This window comes from Onychomys torridus, chromosome 10 (assembly GCF_903995425.1).
Source record: "Onychomys torridus chromosome 10, mOncTor1.1, whole genome shotgun sequence".
NCBI lineage: Eukaryota > Metazoa > Chordata > Mammalia > Rodentia > Cricetidae > Onychomys > Onychomys torridus.
In genome coordinates, this window is record NC_050452.1 from 36,919,174 (window position 1) to 36,934,883 (window position 15,710).

Sequence of the window (15,710 nt, forward strand, 5' to 3'; positions counted from 1 at the left end):
TGGGGATTTATTAAGACATGAAAGATTTTAAGCAACAAAGAAACAAGCAAGAAAAAAATGCTATTTAAAAATGGACAAATGGCCTGCATGGACATTGGCTCAAGAGATTCCTTAAGATATTAGACAAATGAGTAACAAGTGCATGAAAAAAAAAAATAAAAGTTCAACATTAGTAACCAAGGCGATGCCATTCAAAGTCATAACGGGACATCATCTCAGCAAGTTAAAATGGTATTATCCAAAAGACAGAAAGCAATGCTACACGGGATGTGGAGGGGGGCGGAGAAAAACTCTTACATGTTGTTGGTAGAAATAAATTAGTACAGCCATTAAGAAACAGTGTGAGACTCCTCAAAAACTAGGAAATGGAGCCTTCATAAGATGCACCACCTCACTGCTGGGTGTACATCGAGGGGGGCTGACGTGAGAAGGACACAGGAAATCTCAGCATATTTACTGGGTCACTGCTGACTAAGTCGGCCTCAGCATGCACCAACAGATAAATGCAGAAGCTGTGGTGTATGTACACAGTGAAAGCTCTGCAGCCGTGACAGAATGAGCCCTGTCATCTGCAGCAACACAGACGGAACCGGAGGGTACGGAAAGAGAAATAAGGCACAAAGACAAATACTGCAGAGTTTCGTTTGGTTTTAATTGATACATAGTAATCGTATATATTTTGGAGGTACAATGTGATACCACAAAACATATACATAATGTGTGGTGATCAGATCAGGGTGACTGGCATGGCTGGCACCTTAGACGTATGTCATTTCCATGGGAATATTTATAATCTGTTTAAAAGCTAGGAAGTTCTTCTCAAAGTACAGACGAGGCATGGTGGTGTGCACCTATACTACTAGTACATGAGAGGCAGAGGCAGGAGGATGACTGGGAGTCCAAAGCCAGCCTATCCTCCAGAGCAAGCTCCAGGCTAGTTTAGTAAGCTACAGTGTGAACACTAGCCCAGCCTGGGCTACAGAATAAGATCCTGTCCCAAAAAGGACAGAGTATTGGTTAGCAGCCTCCCGAGGCTCTGAGGGAGGAATGAAGAGGAGGTGGTTCAAGAGTCTGGAACATGCCACACGGGGGGAATCCTTCCATCCTCGTGTTACATAGGACACGGGCTCAACATGCTTGACAACAATTACTTGCATATTTCAAATTACCTAGTGGAGAGGACTTTGGATAGGCCCATGGGAATGGTATGCCTGAAGTGACAGACATGCCCATCACTCTGATCTGATCACCACACATGACACACGGGCACTAAGATGTCACGCTGTACCCCCAAAACATGCAATTACTGCGTGAATTAAAATTAAAACTACATTTTTTAAAACTTAAGGCTTATAAATAATGCATATTCTGTCTCCTGCTCTTTGAGAAGGCTGTCCGTTTATTATTTATCCTATGCTAAGCTAGTCCAACTGTCTAACAGTTATTTATGGCATTTCACAGGAGGGAGAGCGGTAACTGGAGAGGCACACGACACTGTCACTCATCCCAAGTGCACCGTGTTCTCCTGGTCAAAGACTCACAAAGGTCTTTGATTATTATCTAAACTCCAGCCTGCTCATGAGCGGCGTTCTCAGGTACAAACATTTTAAATATGCCACTGTGCTCATAATAAATGCCTTTTCTGTCACAATGAAAATCATGAGGTAACCCGGCAGGGGCACAGGGTAAGGGCAGAATACCAGCCACCCTACTGCCAGAAAAGCAAAACAGAATAAAAGGAACCCCAGTCACTGTATCATAGGGACCAGGCAGTGCAGGGCTGTGTCTCTCCCATGGGTTCAATGCACCATGCAGAAGGGCCTAAGTGTCATGGGCAGAGGAGATCTATAGGTAAAGCAAGAGTAACTGGTACGGCGCCTGGCGTCCTTCCCTCTCGAAAGGCAAGTCCACGCAAGGCCCCATCTGCCTGTTCCATGGCCTCCTGGCTCAGTCCACTGCTCCAGCCACACTCTCTCTTGAGTACTCAAGTCATGTCCTACTGCAGAGCCTTGGAATTTACTCTGCCCTCTCCCTCACTGACACCTGGGATTCACAGGCCCAACGGCGGTCTTCACTAGCTATTGGAGTAGGCCCTTCTAGGATCTGACTTCCCCAGGGGATTCAGATGTCCTCACAGGCCTTGCCACTTGCTGGTATGGGATTCCGAACAGCTTTGTTGACCCGCAATTCACATTCCACATCAGTCACCATCTGAAGTATACAATGCAGAGGCTTCAGTATAGTCAGGGGGTTATCAGTCAGCATCGCAATGGAATTCCAGGCCATTTTTACCACACTCACCACCAGCCCTGACTTGTCCCCTCCCCCTTCAACAGGAGGCCACTGTGTGTACTGAATAGACTTCCACTCAAGCTTCAGGACAAAGGACTGCTCACCCTGTCCCAACACTTCCGAGGGCACAAGCCTGGCACACAGCAGGTATGGATATGCAACAGAGCTTCATGGTCCAAAAACAGCCAACAGCCTCAGCGATGTGGGGGTCACTCACAAAGACCTTAGTGAGGACAGAAATGACAGTGCAGACACACGGCTCTGAAGGAAGAGTACATGTGTATGTGGCTGAGGGTGAGGCTTGAACTTGTTTAAAATGCTGCTACCTCTCAGAACTCAGCAGCAAGAGGCAGGATCTCAAGATCAAGGCCAGCTTGGGCTGTCTCAAAACAAAAACACTGATGTTAGGCTGGCAGAATCGTAAGTCATATGCACTGGAACTTAAGCTCAGCGATACACAGGACTCAGGATTTGAAAAGTACAATATATGATTTTTTTTTTAAAAAAAAACTACAGTAAAATAAATTCACTTCAAAATGACTTGGGATACAGCATCTTTCAAAAAATGAAGCCAATACTCTGTGAAAACTAAAAATGAAATCTCTAATTCCAACTTACAACTTCACATACAAATTCAGTTATTGGCTGTATGAGATGGCCTAGGCCTTCTGTGTGTGTAATCAAACGTTTTGACTTTTCTTTTTAAAGATTTTATTTATTTATTATGTACACAGTATTTTGCCTGTATTATGTATGCACACCAGAAGAGGGCACAAGATCTCATTACAAATGGTTGTGAGCCACCATGTGGGTGCTGGGAATTGAACTCAGGACCTCTGGAAGAGCAGCCAGTGCTCTTAACCTCTGAGCCATCTCTCCAGTCCCCACGTTTTGACTTTTAAGGCAAAATTATTAAACCAGAGTGATGTGGGACTGGAGAGATGGCTCAGAGGTTAAGAGCACTGGCTGCTCCTCCAGAGGACCTGGGTTCAATACCTAGCACCCACACGGCAGCTCACAACTGTCTCTAACTCCGGTGCCACAGGATCTGGCACACTCACACAGAATCTACATGTAGGCAAAACACCAATGCATATAAAATTTTAAAAAATTAATTATTAAAAAAAAAACAGTGATGTAAAAAGGCTTTTTCACACTGTTAGATGAGGTCGGAGACCCCAAAAGCCAGGTTTACAGTCAGTTCCCCGCCACATGGCCTTCACTGCCAAAAGTAGACATTTCTTTTTCTACTAAATGGCTAGGTGTCCACCTTACAAGGATGGTACAAGAATTAAAAGGCTTAGAGACCAGTGCCTGAGGCTTGGTAGGTGACGACTAGGTGCTGGCTGCAAGTCAGAGGGTGGCATCTTTTAAACCCTCTCCCATCACAGCCAAACCAACCCCAGCTTGCTACCCACGTAAGCCACACCAAAGCAGCTTGTATGTCCAGAGAAGCAGGTTCTGACCCAATCAATGACAGAAACTGGGAGAGTGGATTCGAACACACAGCCCCTCAACTCAGCCATCACCTGCCGGCAGCCAAAGCCACTCCAACAACCAAGGCACTGCCTGACAAGACTGATCCAGCGCCCTGCAGCGTGGGAACGAAGGGCAGGAAGCCAGGCGAAAACAAGGGAGGAGAGTGTTAACTTCATGTATTTTCTACGGGAACAAAAAGCCAAAGGAGAGGGGCTACACAAAGAGCACAGACAAGTGGGTCACTGTGATGGCATGCACATTTGCACAGAGCACAAGATCCAAAATTCAATCCATCCAGGCATCCGGCGGCGGTGGGTGCTTTCTGCCTCACTCTAGCAGAAACCAGGGAAGAGGCTGGTAGAAGAAATCAGCCACCCAAGAGGAGGCGTGCCGTCCAGGACACAGTGTCTGCGCCTACCACTGCCATCTCAAAGGATCCAGTCACTTCAGGACGCAGAGGCTGGCTGAGTTCCCAATGTGACAAGGTACAAAGGACTCCTGATTCCATCTCCTCACCCTGCCTACCACTGAGTACACAGCTCCACGGGGTCATTCAGAGACAAAACAGCCTTCAATCTCGATGTTTCAGGAGCCAGGTTTAGAGGAAAGAATGTCAGGTCAGGCATGCTCTAGGCCAGAGTCCCAGCTGAGACACCTCATACATCAACCTAACTCACGGCACCTCAGTGCCCCCATCTGTTGAGCCAGAATGACAAGATCCTCTCCAGAGGCTCCTGGAGGCATCAGTAAGCTGGTACACAAAGCACACTGACGGAGCCCCGCCCATACTACACATCGGTTCTACCTCTCACTGTTATGATCCAGAAGAGACCAGGCCTGGACCTGGAACAGCTAGACAGAAACACAAGCAGAGGGCTAACAAGGAGATGTATCTCTGAGACCATTAGTACACTATCCCCTGGACTGACTGACAACTACCCGTCCCATTTCATTGCTCAGGACAAGAAGTCTGGAATAGTTCGGGAAATGGCATCTTTAAAAAAAAAAAAGAGATGTTAAAGATAAATACCTAACCATGACCTAAGACAAAAAAAAATGCAGTGCAGTGGGGCTAACTTCATTATAAAAGCTGAGTGGCTCTGAGGCAAGCCTCACGTTCTGACATTTTTCTAAAATGTTCTTAGACATCAACTATATTTTAAAACTTGCAAGAGTATTTCCACATACACCTATCTAAGACAAAACCTCAGCAAGTGAAACTCTTTCTGCAGCAAATAAGAGAGTACAGAGCACTTTTCTGGGCCACAGTTCTCCAGCACGGTTGAGTTCCTATTCTCACTTCAGGTGGCCCTGCCAAGCAAGGGATGTAGATCAAGCTGCAGGACCTCAGGCCACCAGCCACACCATTCCAAGAGGAAGAGTCTAAGGTACAGCAGACCAGTGCCAGCGGGCTCTGACCTGGCCACTCACAGACCAGGACAACATGCTCCCTCAGGGAAGGAAATGAAAAGCAAGCGTGCGCAGTTGACACCCGTCCACTTGTAGCGTGGAGCACCTCAACTCAGGCATCAGAACGCCCAGTTCAATCTCAAACCACTGTGCAAAAGCTTCATGACCTTGAGGTTACCCTTCCTTTATTCTAGCTTCCTCACCTGTGAAATGGGGGTGCAACAGATCTACTTGGGGTGGGGTGGAAAACACAGGGGTAAGAGGCCTTAGCCCAGCCATGTCCCTTTACATCTCTCCCAGTGTCCTGTCTTCCCTTTCCCTCTGTGCTTCCTGTCCACTCAGACATTCTACAGGTACGTACCTGTACCTCACCTCCCCCTGCACTTGGCTCCCCATGCGCCCACCTGGCTGCCAGAGTTCGGCCCACTCCCTGTCCTCTCAAGCCCACCCACTCCTGAGCCCAGTTCTGTCCTTGCCCAGCGAAACACCAAAGGCTAAGCTGACAAGGTATAACTACTGAGCCTTCTGGGAAGTCCAGCTGTGTGCCTCCCCCTGGGTCCAAACACATTGGACAGCCATGAACCCAGCAGCCACCATTCACCCCTCACCTGCCCACTCCCTCTGTTCCTCCACACTCTCTGAAAAGCAGGCTCCAAGAGACCTTGTCTGGTCTGGCGACAGCTAAGTAACATACCCGTCGTCCAAATAACAGAATGTCTCTTCCTTGACGGTTCCTGCGAGGCCACGCCAAGCAAGGAGGCCACGCCAAGCAAGGAGGCCACCATTACCAACCAGCAGCAGCAGAAGCACCCCAGGGGACTCAGCTCATAGGTTCCTTGGGAACATTTCTTCCAACTCTCCTCCCTGCATTCCAGTCTCCTTGCTGTTCCTCAATCAGGCCTGCCGGCCCCCCAGCGAAAGCCGGGATGCTGCTATCCCTCCTCCATGCAACCGCCCTCCCCCCCCCCCCACACACACACACGTCCTCTGCTTTATTTTTCTCATCACCACAAAACATACCTGGTTATTATCTGCCCCTCACCCACACCAGAATGAAGATTTTCGGAAAATGAAGAGCTGGGCCTTGTACACGGTACGTACTCAACACACCTGGTGACTGACAGCTCCATGCCCCAGAAGACAGCAGGGTGTTTTAGTTTTTTAAGACAAGGTTTCTCTGTGGACAGCCTTGGCTGTCCTGGGACTCACTCTGTAGACCAAGCTGGCCTTGAACTCATAGAGATCCACTTGCCTCTCCCTCCCAAGTACTGAAAGGATTAGGATTAAAGGCATGTGCCACCACCCCTGAATAAGAAGGCAGTTTTTATACAGGAAATCTCTGAGCATGAAATAGTTGAGTAACTCACCTACAATCTTATAAATAATAAACAGCAGAGCAAGGATGTGAAGCCAGACATTCTGACTCAAGGGGCTATACCTACCAAGCACTTTCCTACTTTGCAAACTGCCTTCCGTGAAGAATGAGGCAATGGGAAGACACCAGGGCATCCACCCATGAGCAAACAGTGGTGGGCCATGTCTTTGGACTGCAGAAAAGCAACCCACTGGACAATGGTTGGGATAACCATTCCCTGTGGTGAAAGCACCCATCAAGAGATGCGTGGTTCATGCAGTATGGACCGTTTCCTTCCGCTCAGTGTGTGTAATGCTGTAATAGACCATTTCCTTCCGCTCAGTGTGTGTAATGCTGTAATAGCCTCATGAAAAGAAAAATAACCAAGCATCAACATGAAGGAGACCACAGACGCATCGGAAGAGCCAAGTGTCTGGAGGTGGGGTCTAGGGGAATGCTGACTGGTGGGCGGGACATGGGGAGGCTCTTGGAATATGTTCTGCATCCTGGCTTACAAGTTGCTCTACCAGGGTATTTGTTTACCAGTCTATCCAACTATACACTTAAGTGGCTATAATTTCATCATGTAAATTATAACCTCAATAAACTTCACCAGGAAAGCTTTAGAACTATCATATTATTTCTGGCTAAACAAAATACCCCACCCAAAAAAAAAAAAAAAAAAAAAAAAAAAAAACCACCACAATATTTCCAGTTAGAATTCTAGAATCAGAACATGCACAAGGAGTTAGGGGCCAGCTTCTGATCATCCCACCTCCTGAAATGGGTTTCTCGGAGACATAAGAGGCTGGCCATCAGTAGGGACCACTTCATACATAGCTCTGGGTGACAACCAGAGAGTCCTGAGCCCCAACCGTGCTGGCTCCCACCAGTGACATTACATGTGACATTACATGCACCCTTTTATGGATCACCTCTTTGATCACCTCTAAGTGGAGCCTACAGGCAGCTGCACTGAGAGGATACAGCTGCTCTTCTCCACAGAGCCTCTGCCAGGTTACCCGACCAGTGATGGGGCTACGTCTGAGTTCTCAGTCGGCAGCATTGGAAACCAACTGTGGCGAGCTTAAACAGAAAAGCGTTGGTTTCATTTGGGTTTTCGTTTTAAATACAGCACTAGACTCACTAGGAAAACTAGAAAGCTAGGCCTGCCAAGCACAAAACTGCAAGAATCCCCACAGGCACATGGCGACATTCCTCATAGCCAGCCAGGACTGCACCCAGCCTCTGAAACCAACAACAGAGCCGCCTGGGATGAGCACCCGCCAGCCACAATGGTTCTCGGCAGGCTACAGTTTTCTTGCCTTTGCTGGCCTCGGCCTTCAGGTTGTACAGAGGAGGGAGGGGTGCTTCCCATCAGCTCGCTGCTAAGGTAAGGATCCCTCGCCAGGGAAGAGCCTGAACCCTCAAGGAGAAAGAGCCATCAGGTTGCTTAGCTCCCCGCTCTGCAAGCCTTGCTGATACAAAGCAGCAGGTAGAAAGGTTTGCTAAACACTCTTGAGGAAAAGAACCCACAAACACCCCCCACCCCTACAAAAAACAAAAAAAAAACAAAACACCACACACCAAGAGGTGGTGCTACCCAGGCGGAGGGAGGGGTCTTTTTCCTATCATCTAGTCACTAGTTTCAAAAAACGACAGTCTGACTTTCTAAAGTGAAAATAAGTCAAGTGCCGGGCAGTGGTGGCACGCGCCTTTAATCTCAGCACTTGGGAGGCAGAGCCAGGTGGATCTCTGTGAGTTCGAAGACAGCCTGGGCTACAGAGTGAGTTCCAGGAAAGGTGCAAAGGTAAACAGAGAAACCCTGTCTCGAAAAACCAAGAAAAAAAAAAAAAAGAAAGAAAGAAAGAAAACTCATTTAACATTTTTTAATTAAAAGAAAAGCAATTCGAACCTCAGGTAGCAGGCACTCTGCAGAATCATGGACACTCCAGGAGGGAAAAAAAAAAAAAGGCCTTTGGTCTAAAACTGTCATGTGATACTAAAGCACACAATCCTATTTAAAATGCATTTCAGTGCTGTTCTTCCTAAGACGCATTTTTAAAGTGTGTTCTTAAAATAATAATTCTCAAGAGGTACTTGTAACCTGAATTTCACAGTAAGAACAAACTGCAGGAAGCGATTGATAGCAGCTTGGGCTCCCAACCAGAGTCCTCCTCACCTGTCAACTAAGCTTGAACTTACACACTGGAACACAGTAAGGGAAAGAGCACTACCAATCTCACTGCACTGCTTCTGTGGTATGTGCAGGGGTGTTCTACCTGCATGCATGTCTGTGCATGTGTGTGCCTGAGGCCCGCCCTCAGAGGCCAACGGTGTCAGATCCCCTGGAACTGGAGGTAGGGACTGTGGTTAGCCACTACGTGAGTGCTGGGATCCAAACCCAGGTCCTCTGTAAGAGCAGCCAGTGCTCTTAACCATTGAGCCCTCTCTCCAGCCCGTATCTCACTGTTGTGCTTTATTTCATGAAGAAGTAAAGCCTTAAGACCAGGATATGGACCTAAGACAGAAAAAAAGAAAATCAAAATGATGTCAACCTATCTCCCAAACCAACCCGGTGACAGCTCTTACCTTCTGTCCCAAACAGACTCTTCCTAGTCCCTTACACATACCAGCGTTTCAATCTCTCTAGACTAGACATTCTTCAATCAGAATTAAGGGTTACATATAGCTGTATCATGGTCTGTATATGAAATGCCCCCAAAAGGTTCATATCTTACATGCTTGGTACCCAGGTAGTAGTGCTGTTTGTAGATTAAAAAATATGGGACCTCTGGAGGAAGTAGGTCACTGGCAATGGGTCTTGGGGAGTATAATACTGTCCTGGTCCCTTACTGTCATGAGCTGAGGGCAAGTAGGAAGGAGGGAGCCTTCCAAGGAGAGAAGCCAGACCTCAGCTACAGAAGCCATTCTATACCACTAGGTTCCTATTTGTTTTTGTTTTGTAGACAGGGTCTCTCTGTGTAGCCCCAGCTGTCCTGGAACTCACTCTGTAGACCAGACTGGCCTTGAACTCAGAGATCCGCCTGCCTCTGCCTCCTGTGTTCTTGTTCTGAGGGGGCCATACTTCACTGAGCACCTGGAAAGCCTGGAGGTTTTTAAGTAGGAAGAAAATACTAAAAGCCAAGATGGTTCATCTGCTAAAGGACCAACGCAGCACAGGCTAAAGCCTCTCACAGGATCACTGCTTATCAGAAAGAAGGCGGGGTCAGACCCACAATGGCGGTAATGAGTTGGGGAGAGAGGATAATTGTAGGGCTGGAAACAGATACAGCCTGTGGTCCTGTATCTTGTCACTATCGTCCCTGGATTGGCATCACCTAAGAAGCACACTGTGGATCTCTGTGAGGGTCTTTTTCAGAGGGTTCAATAGTGGAAGGAAGACCCACCATGACCGTGGGCATCACCTTCTCATGGGCTGGGGGTCCATGAATGAACTGCAAAAAAGAAGTGGTGGAGAGCCAGAATCCTCGCTCCTTGCTGCAGATACAATGTAACCAGCCATCTCACACTGTGCCATGCTATAGATACAATGTAACCAGCCATCTCACACTGTGCCATGCTATAGATACAATGTAACCAGCCACCCCACACTCCTGCGCCACAGCGTGAGCTAGAACAAACCCTTCTTTCTTCAAGCTGCTTTTGTTAAAAATTTGGTCACAGCAACAAGGTTAAATATTGAAATCACAGCCTCTCTCTTCCGCTACCAAATAGGGGAAAAGATGGGAAGTATCTAAGGCTCCAAAGAGGGTGACTAACATTACTGAGGCTTTATTAACCAAATGTACAAAATCAACTGGTGTCGGTTCCCTCTTACCTCGTCTACCCACAAAGCTGGGGCCAAATAAACAGCCTACTTCCGATACATGGAAGCACCTCGGTACAACCTAAGTCTAGATGGCCCTGGGAGTCAGCACCTATCAAAGGCACGCTGACAAGCCACGAAGTACCAGGTTTCTGACAAACTGGGTTCTGCAGCTGTGTCAGCCGGATTACTGGCATAATTATTAGCTACAATTATATGGACGACCACGATGGTGATTAAGATGAGAACGATGCAAACATAAAAACAAGAAGGAAGTTATAACAGCTCAAGATAAAAATGAAGGAGATAATGGTAAAGTTTGAAGTTTAAATATATATATATCATCAAGCACCAAGTAGGGGCCTTCTGTGGGCCAGGAATGGAGAATGAAGAAAGTCAATGTATACAAAGGGCCAGGGAGCTTTCTTCTTTGGTACAGTTATAGACAAGACTACTGTGATGGCTGTTCTTGGTTGCCAACTTGACTGCACCTGGAATGAACTACAACCCAAAACGGAGGGGCGCACCTACGAGGGCTTTTTGCATAATCTGTGAGGGACTTTGCTTAATTTGAAGTGGGAAGATCCGCTTCTCATCTGGATCTTTCAGGTGAGAAGACACGCCTCTAATCTGGGCCACGCCTTCTGCCGGAAGCCTCCAAGGCCACAGAAGAAGGAAGTTTTTTGCTCTTTGCCTGCTTCTTCAGGATTCCAGTATATACTGAAGACCAGCTGAGACTTCCAGCCTCAGGGACTGAACAATTACTGGATTCTTGGACCTTCTGTACACAGGCAGCCATTGTTGGATTAACTGGACCACAGCCTGTAAATCATTCTAATAAATGCCCTTGAGATTCATTCTATAAATTCTGTTATTCTAGAACCCTGACTAATAAAACTACCTCCCCCCAAAAAGTCCTTCAGAATATGATGGGAACAAACGAAAATAAATGTAGACTAATACTTGTAGATGTAATTCTGAATGGTCTTATTAAATAAGAAACACAGAGCCAAATGCACAGTTAAAAGTCCAGAGATCAGAGAACAGTAGCCAAGAGCTGAGACCACCTTCTTACCGACCACTGCCACTGTCGACCTTCCTGAGAAAAAGACCTACCTTCCTGTGTGTCTGTACTTTTTATTGACTTTCTGTTCTGCCTTCTCATTGGTTCTAAAACCCAACCACCTGACTTTCTCATCACTGCCTGTCTGTACAGACCTCCAGGTCTCTATGGTTGATAATTGAGATTTAAGGCGTGTGTCTCCAAGCTGGCTATGTCCTTAAACACACAGACTCTGCTTGCCATGTGATCTGATTAAGGGCATGTGCTACCACTGCCAGACTTCTGCTAAATAGCTTGCTATTAGCTCTGACCCCCAGGCAACTTTTATTTATTAACATACAAATAAAATCACACTTCAGCACAAATAAAGTATCACCATACTTTCTTTAAATCTTGAAGACAGTTACAGATCTCATGCATTTTTTCAGCCTTATCATTTGGCAAGAGTAAATCCCGGCATTCAATATTTTTGAAGATTTTCCATAATATATATATTACAAGAAGTTTCTTAGAGATTTTGCAGCAGATGTTAAGTCGAAATGGGATAGACATAAATTGTTTCCTCCAAACATCACACACTAGCCAATCTCTCAGACTTTATTTTAAAAGTCATCCTGTAAGGGGTTGAGAAATGGCTCAGCAGTTAAAGGGTGCTTGCTGCTCTTGCAGAGGCCCTGTGTTCCATTCCCAGCACTCCTGCTGAACAGCTCACACCCACCTATAACTCCAGTTCTGAGGGATCATCCAATGCCCTCTTCTGATCTCCATGGCATGTGCACAGAATGTGCACATACTCACACACATATACATAGCTTAAAATAATAAAAATAATTTTTTTATTAAAAATTGTGAAATACATATGCAAGTTCAGTACTGTCTTAACCATGTCGAGTGGTTTCTAAATCTTAAAACTTGTCTGCAAGATGTTTATCATTCAGTCACTAAAACACCCCTCTGGTAACTATTTTATCCATAGTTTCAGAATACCTGATACACCACACAAAAATAATCGATCACCTCTGAGCCAATCCTATAGCCCCCACATGGGCAAGGATGTGGTGGCGGGAAATCCACAAACTCGGGAAGACCTGAAATAGTCAAGAGTTTCCAGCCTGGCAGCTACAGGGCCAACAACAGCCTCATTTGCTCTGCACTCACATAAAAGCTGAAGACATCACTTTCCCTTTGTTCACCTTTGGAGTTTCATTTCAGGTTCAGGCATGAGACTATTTCAACCCCAAATTCCATTTAGCTACTCCTCTCAATATACTTTAAAAAAGAAGAAGAAGAAGAAGAAGAAGAAGAAGAAGAAGAAGAAGAAGAAGAAGAAGAAGAAGAAGGGAGGAAGGATGGACGGAAGGAAGGAAGGAAGGAAGGAAGGAAGGAAGGAAGGAAGAAAAAGAAAGAGGAAAAAAAAAATCCCCTAGTTCTTGGGCAAACCAAACAGCCCACGAAATACCAGCGCAGTTATCTGTATTTTCTTCTCCGGGGATAGACGTGTCTCTACTTAGTTCCCATACTTATGTAAGGCTGTACACTTCACCCTTAGGCTTCCACAAGCTGGATCCACTCTAAAGGCTCCACGCTAAACGTTGCCTTAGAAGGAGTGTGTGCAGGATGGTTCACGACTAAGCATTCGCTCCGCAAGGCTACCAGATGCAGGGAAAAATAATTAACTCAGAGAAAGGCCAGGGCTTGGCCTGGGCTCTCCCTCTGCGACGGACACTGTCCCAAGGAACCCGGGAGAGAAGGCATTGGATCTCCGCGGCATAAAGCACGAGTTAGCCAGGCAGGGAGGCTCTAAGGGGCGCGCTGCATTCTGGGACTCGTTTCCACAGTTACCCACGTGCACCCAACCCAACCGCGGCCCGGCGCGGCAAGAACTACAAGTCCCACAATTCCGCGAGCCTGCCTTTCCCTTCACACCGGCTCCAGGAGCCAGACCCTAAAGGAAACCCCTAAAGCGCCCTCCCGGTGCTTCGGGCTGAGGTCGCTTCCCGCACGCGCGGTGCTGTGCCTCCGAAGCGGCCCTTCCTACAGGGTTGCGGGTCCTGACGCATCAGCCTCCACACCTGATGGCCAGAAATTAGACAACTGCGTCACATACTGCCAAACCTACAGAGTGCCGGGGACCCCGACACCCCCTTATGCTAGTCCCCTCACCCCGCGTCCAGGACCCTACCGGGCCGGGTCAGCTTGCAGATGGCGGCCCTGCCCCACCTCCCGATCCTGCAACCCCAGCCGGCGCTGACCTCGGTCCCTGCTGCTCGCCTAGCGCGGCGGCCACGGCCAGCCTCGGGACACCTCCCGGGTACCCGGCCCCGCCCCCTCCCCTCCGCGCACCCCGAGGCTCAGGGCGGTCCCCTCCTAGGCAGGACCCGGCCCCTCCCGGGAGGAAGCACCTCCCCCAAGGCACAGTCCAACGCCCCCCACTCCGCCCCGAAAGCACCGAACCCGGAATGACAGCCCTCCTAGTCCCCGCTCCCCGCCCCCCCCGGCACCTCCTCTTCCTCCAAACTCACTCCACACACCACCCCGCCCCCTATCCCAGCCCCTGAGCTGCATCCCAGCCCTAGCCGCCATCCTCTTCTCCAGGGACCCCACCGTCCCAACACCTGCCCCCACGCCTTCTCGCCAGCGGGCCCGCCGTCCCGCACTCGGGACTCCTCAACTATCCCATCCCACCGCGGTGCCTCCCACTCCGTGCCCCCTCCCCCCCCCGTTACATCAGCTTGCAGCCCTTCACCGGCCTGGCCGCGGCCCCCGCTCCCCACCCATTGTTCCCGCCCCCGCCCCCAGCCCTCCTTCCCATTGTCCCCGCCCCCGCTCCCCTCGCACTGCCCCCCACCCCACCCCCCGCGCGCGCCTTCCCCGGCCGACCGCACCGCTCGAGCCCCTGCAAGCCTCACCCTGCACCCAGACCATATAGGCCCGCTCCCTGCCCGCCCGTGCCACCCCCGGCCCCAGCTGCCAGCCCCCGCCGCCGTCTCCACCTCCATGCACCACAGACTCCCGGCCCCCGGCCTTCAGAACAGGTCCCCCCGCCTTCCCCCACCGCGGAAAGCCAGCCAATCCCCACCCCCTCCCCGCCGTCCCTGCCCCCGCCCCAGCCGCCCGCGGCGTCACGGCCCTCGGGCTCCAGGAGGGGGATCAGCCCGCTCCCGGGCCAGGGACTCCAGGGCGATCGGGACCCGAGAAGCGGAGAGGAGAGCACGGGGACGGACGGGGTATGCGGGCCCGCATCCAGCCCGCTGGCTCTGCGCTACTCACTGACAGCTGCAGCATCCGAGTGCATTTTCGGGCAGCTCACACCCGCTCGCCGCCCGGGCTCCCGCGCTCCACTCGCGGTCCCCCCACCGACTCTCCAAACCTTAGCTCGCAGCAGAAGACCGGCGGCTGCCACTCCGGCCCGCCCATCCCGCCCTCCTCATTGGCTGGACCCCAACCGGGGGACCGCCCCCTCTTGGGCTCTCATTTGCCCGAAGGAGTGCTGGTTGCGCCCGCCTGGAGCTGGCAAGGAGGCCCCGCCCCCTAGCCTGCAACGCGATTGGCCGCGGCGCCTCGCCTCCGACCGCCCCTTGGTGGAGGCCACTCTTTAGAGCCTCCCGTTGGACCCAGCGGCTGCCAGTCATCCCGGGGTCTGAAAGCGCGTGGAGGGGCGAGCCTGGGGAATTGGCCCACCTTGACCCTGAAGCCCCGCCCTGTGGCGGGCGGATCCTTGGAGCGGGAGACCAACCGAGAGCCCGGTTAAGAGTCGGAAACAAAGCTGGCGGAGTGACCTGGAGCCACGCTCGGGACCACGGGGACCTGTCCTTCCTGCTACTGCCCGCGTCCGGCTCGCGACAGTTCTCACCAATCGTTATCCATTGTAGGAAATTAGAGGGGAAAAAAAAAATCTCCGCTTCTTCATTTCGAACTAAACCCTCCTTTTATCCCACCAGCCTTCTGTCCCCAACTTTGGAAATCAGCTTCTTTTTTAGTCACGCGTTGCTTGAGCCAAAGGTTTCGCATGCTGCAGACATTGTCCGTCAGACACCTCTGCGGTTCCCCAGACAGCGAGAAAAACTGTATCACATTAGGCTCTGGGATCAGCCTGGCACCCGGGCAAGCCTTGTCCCCAGACTGTTAGTCTAGGAAACCTAAGTCGAACCTGGCCGGAAAGTGAACCGCTGTTGTTTGACAGAAGGAAGCGTTAATGGGGTTCTGATCCTTAAGAGTCCTAAATCAAAATTCTGCATTTTTTTTGAAGTTCCTCTCTGCGTTTTTCAGTACTTGAAAATCAG

At 49.7% G+C, this 15,710-nt stretch overlaps 1 protein-coding gene across 1 annotated transcript in view; it reads right to left on the minus strand.

The window, feature by feature from the left end:
* The window catches only part of Dcun1d4 (defective in cullin neddylation 1 domain containing 4), a 76,950-nt gene extending 62,105 nt beyond the window's left edge, over positions 1-14,845 (minus strand). The window contains exon 1 of the mRNA XM_036200590.1: positions 14,698-14,845. Coding sequence (XP_036056483.1) covers positions 14,698-14,722 — 25 coding nt within the window. The 5' untranslated portion in view covers positions 14,723-14,845. The remainder of the gene's footprint in view (positions 1-14,697) is intronic.
* Between the last annotated feature and the right edge of the window lie 865 nt (positions 14,846-15,710).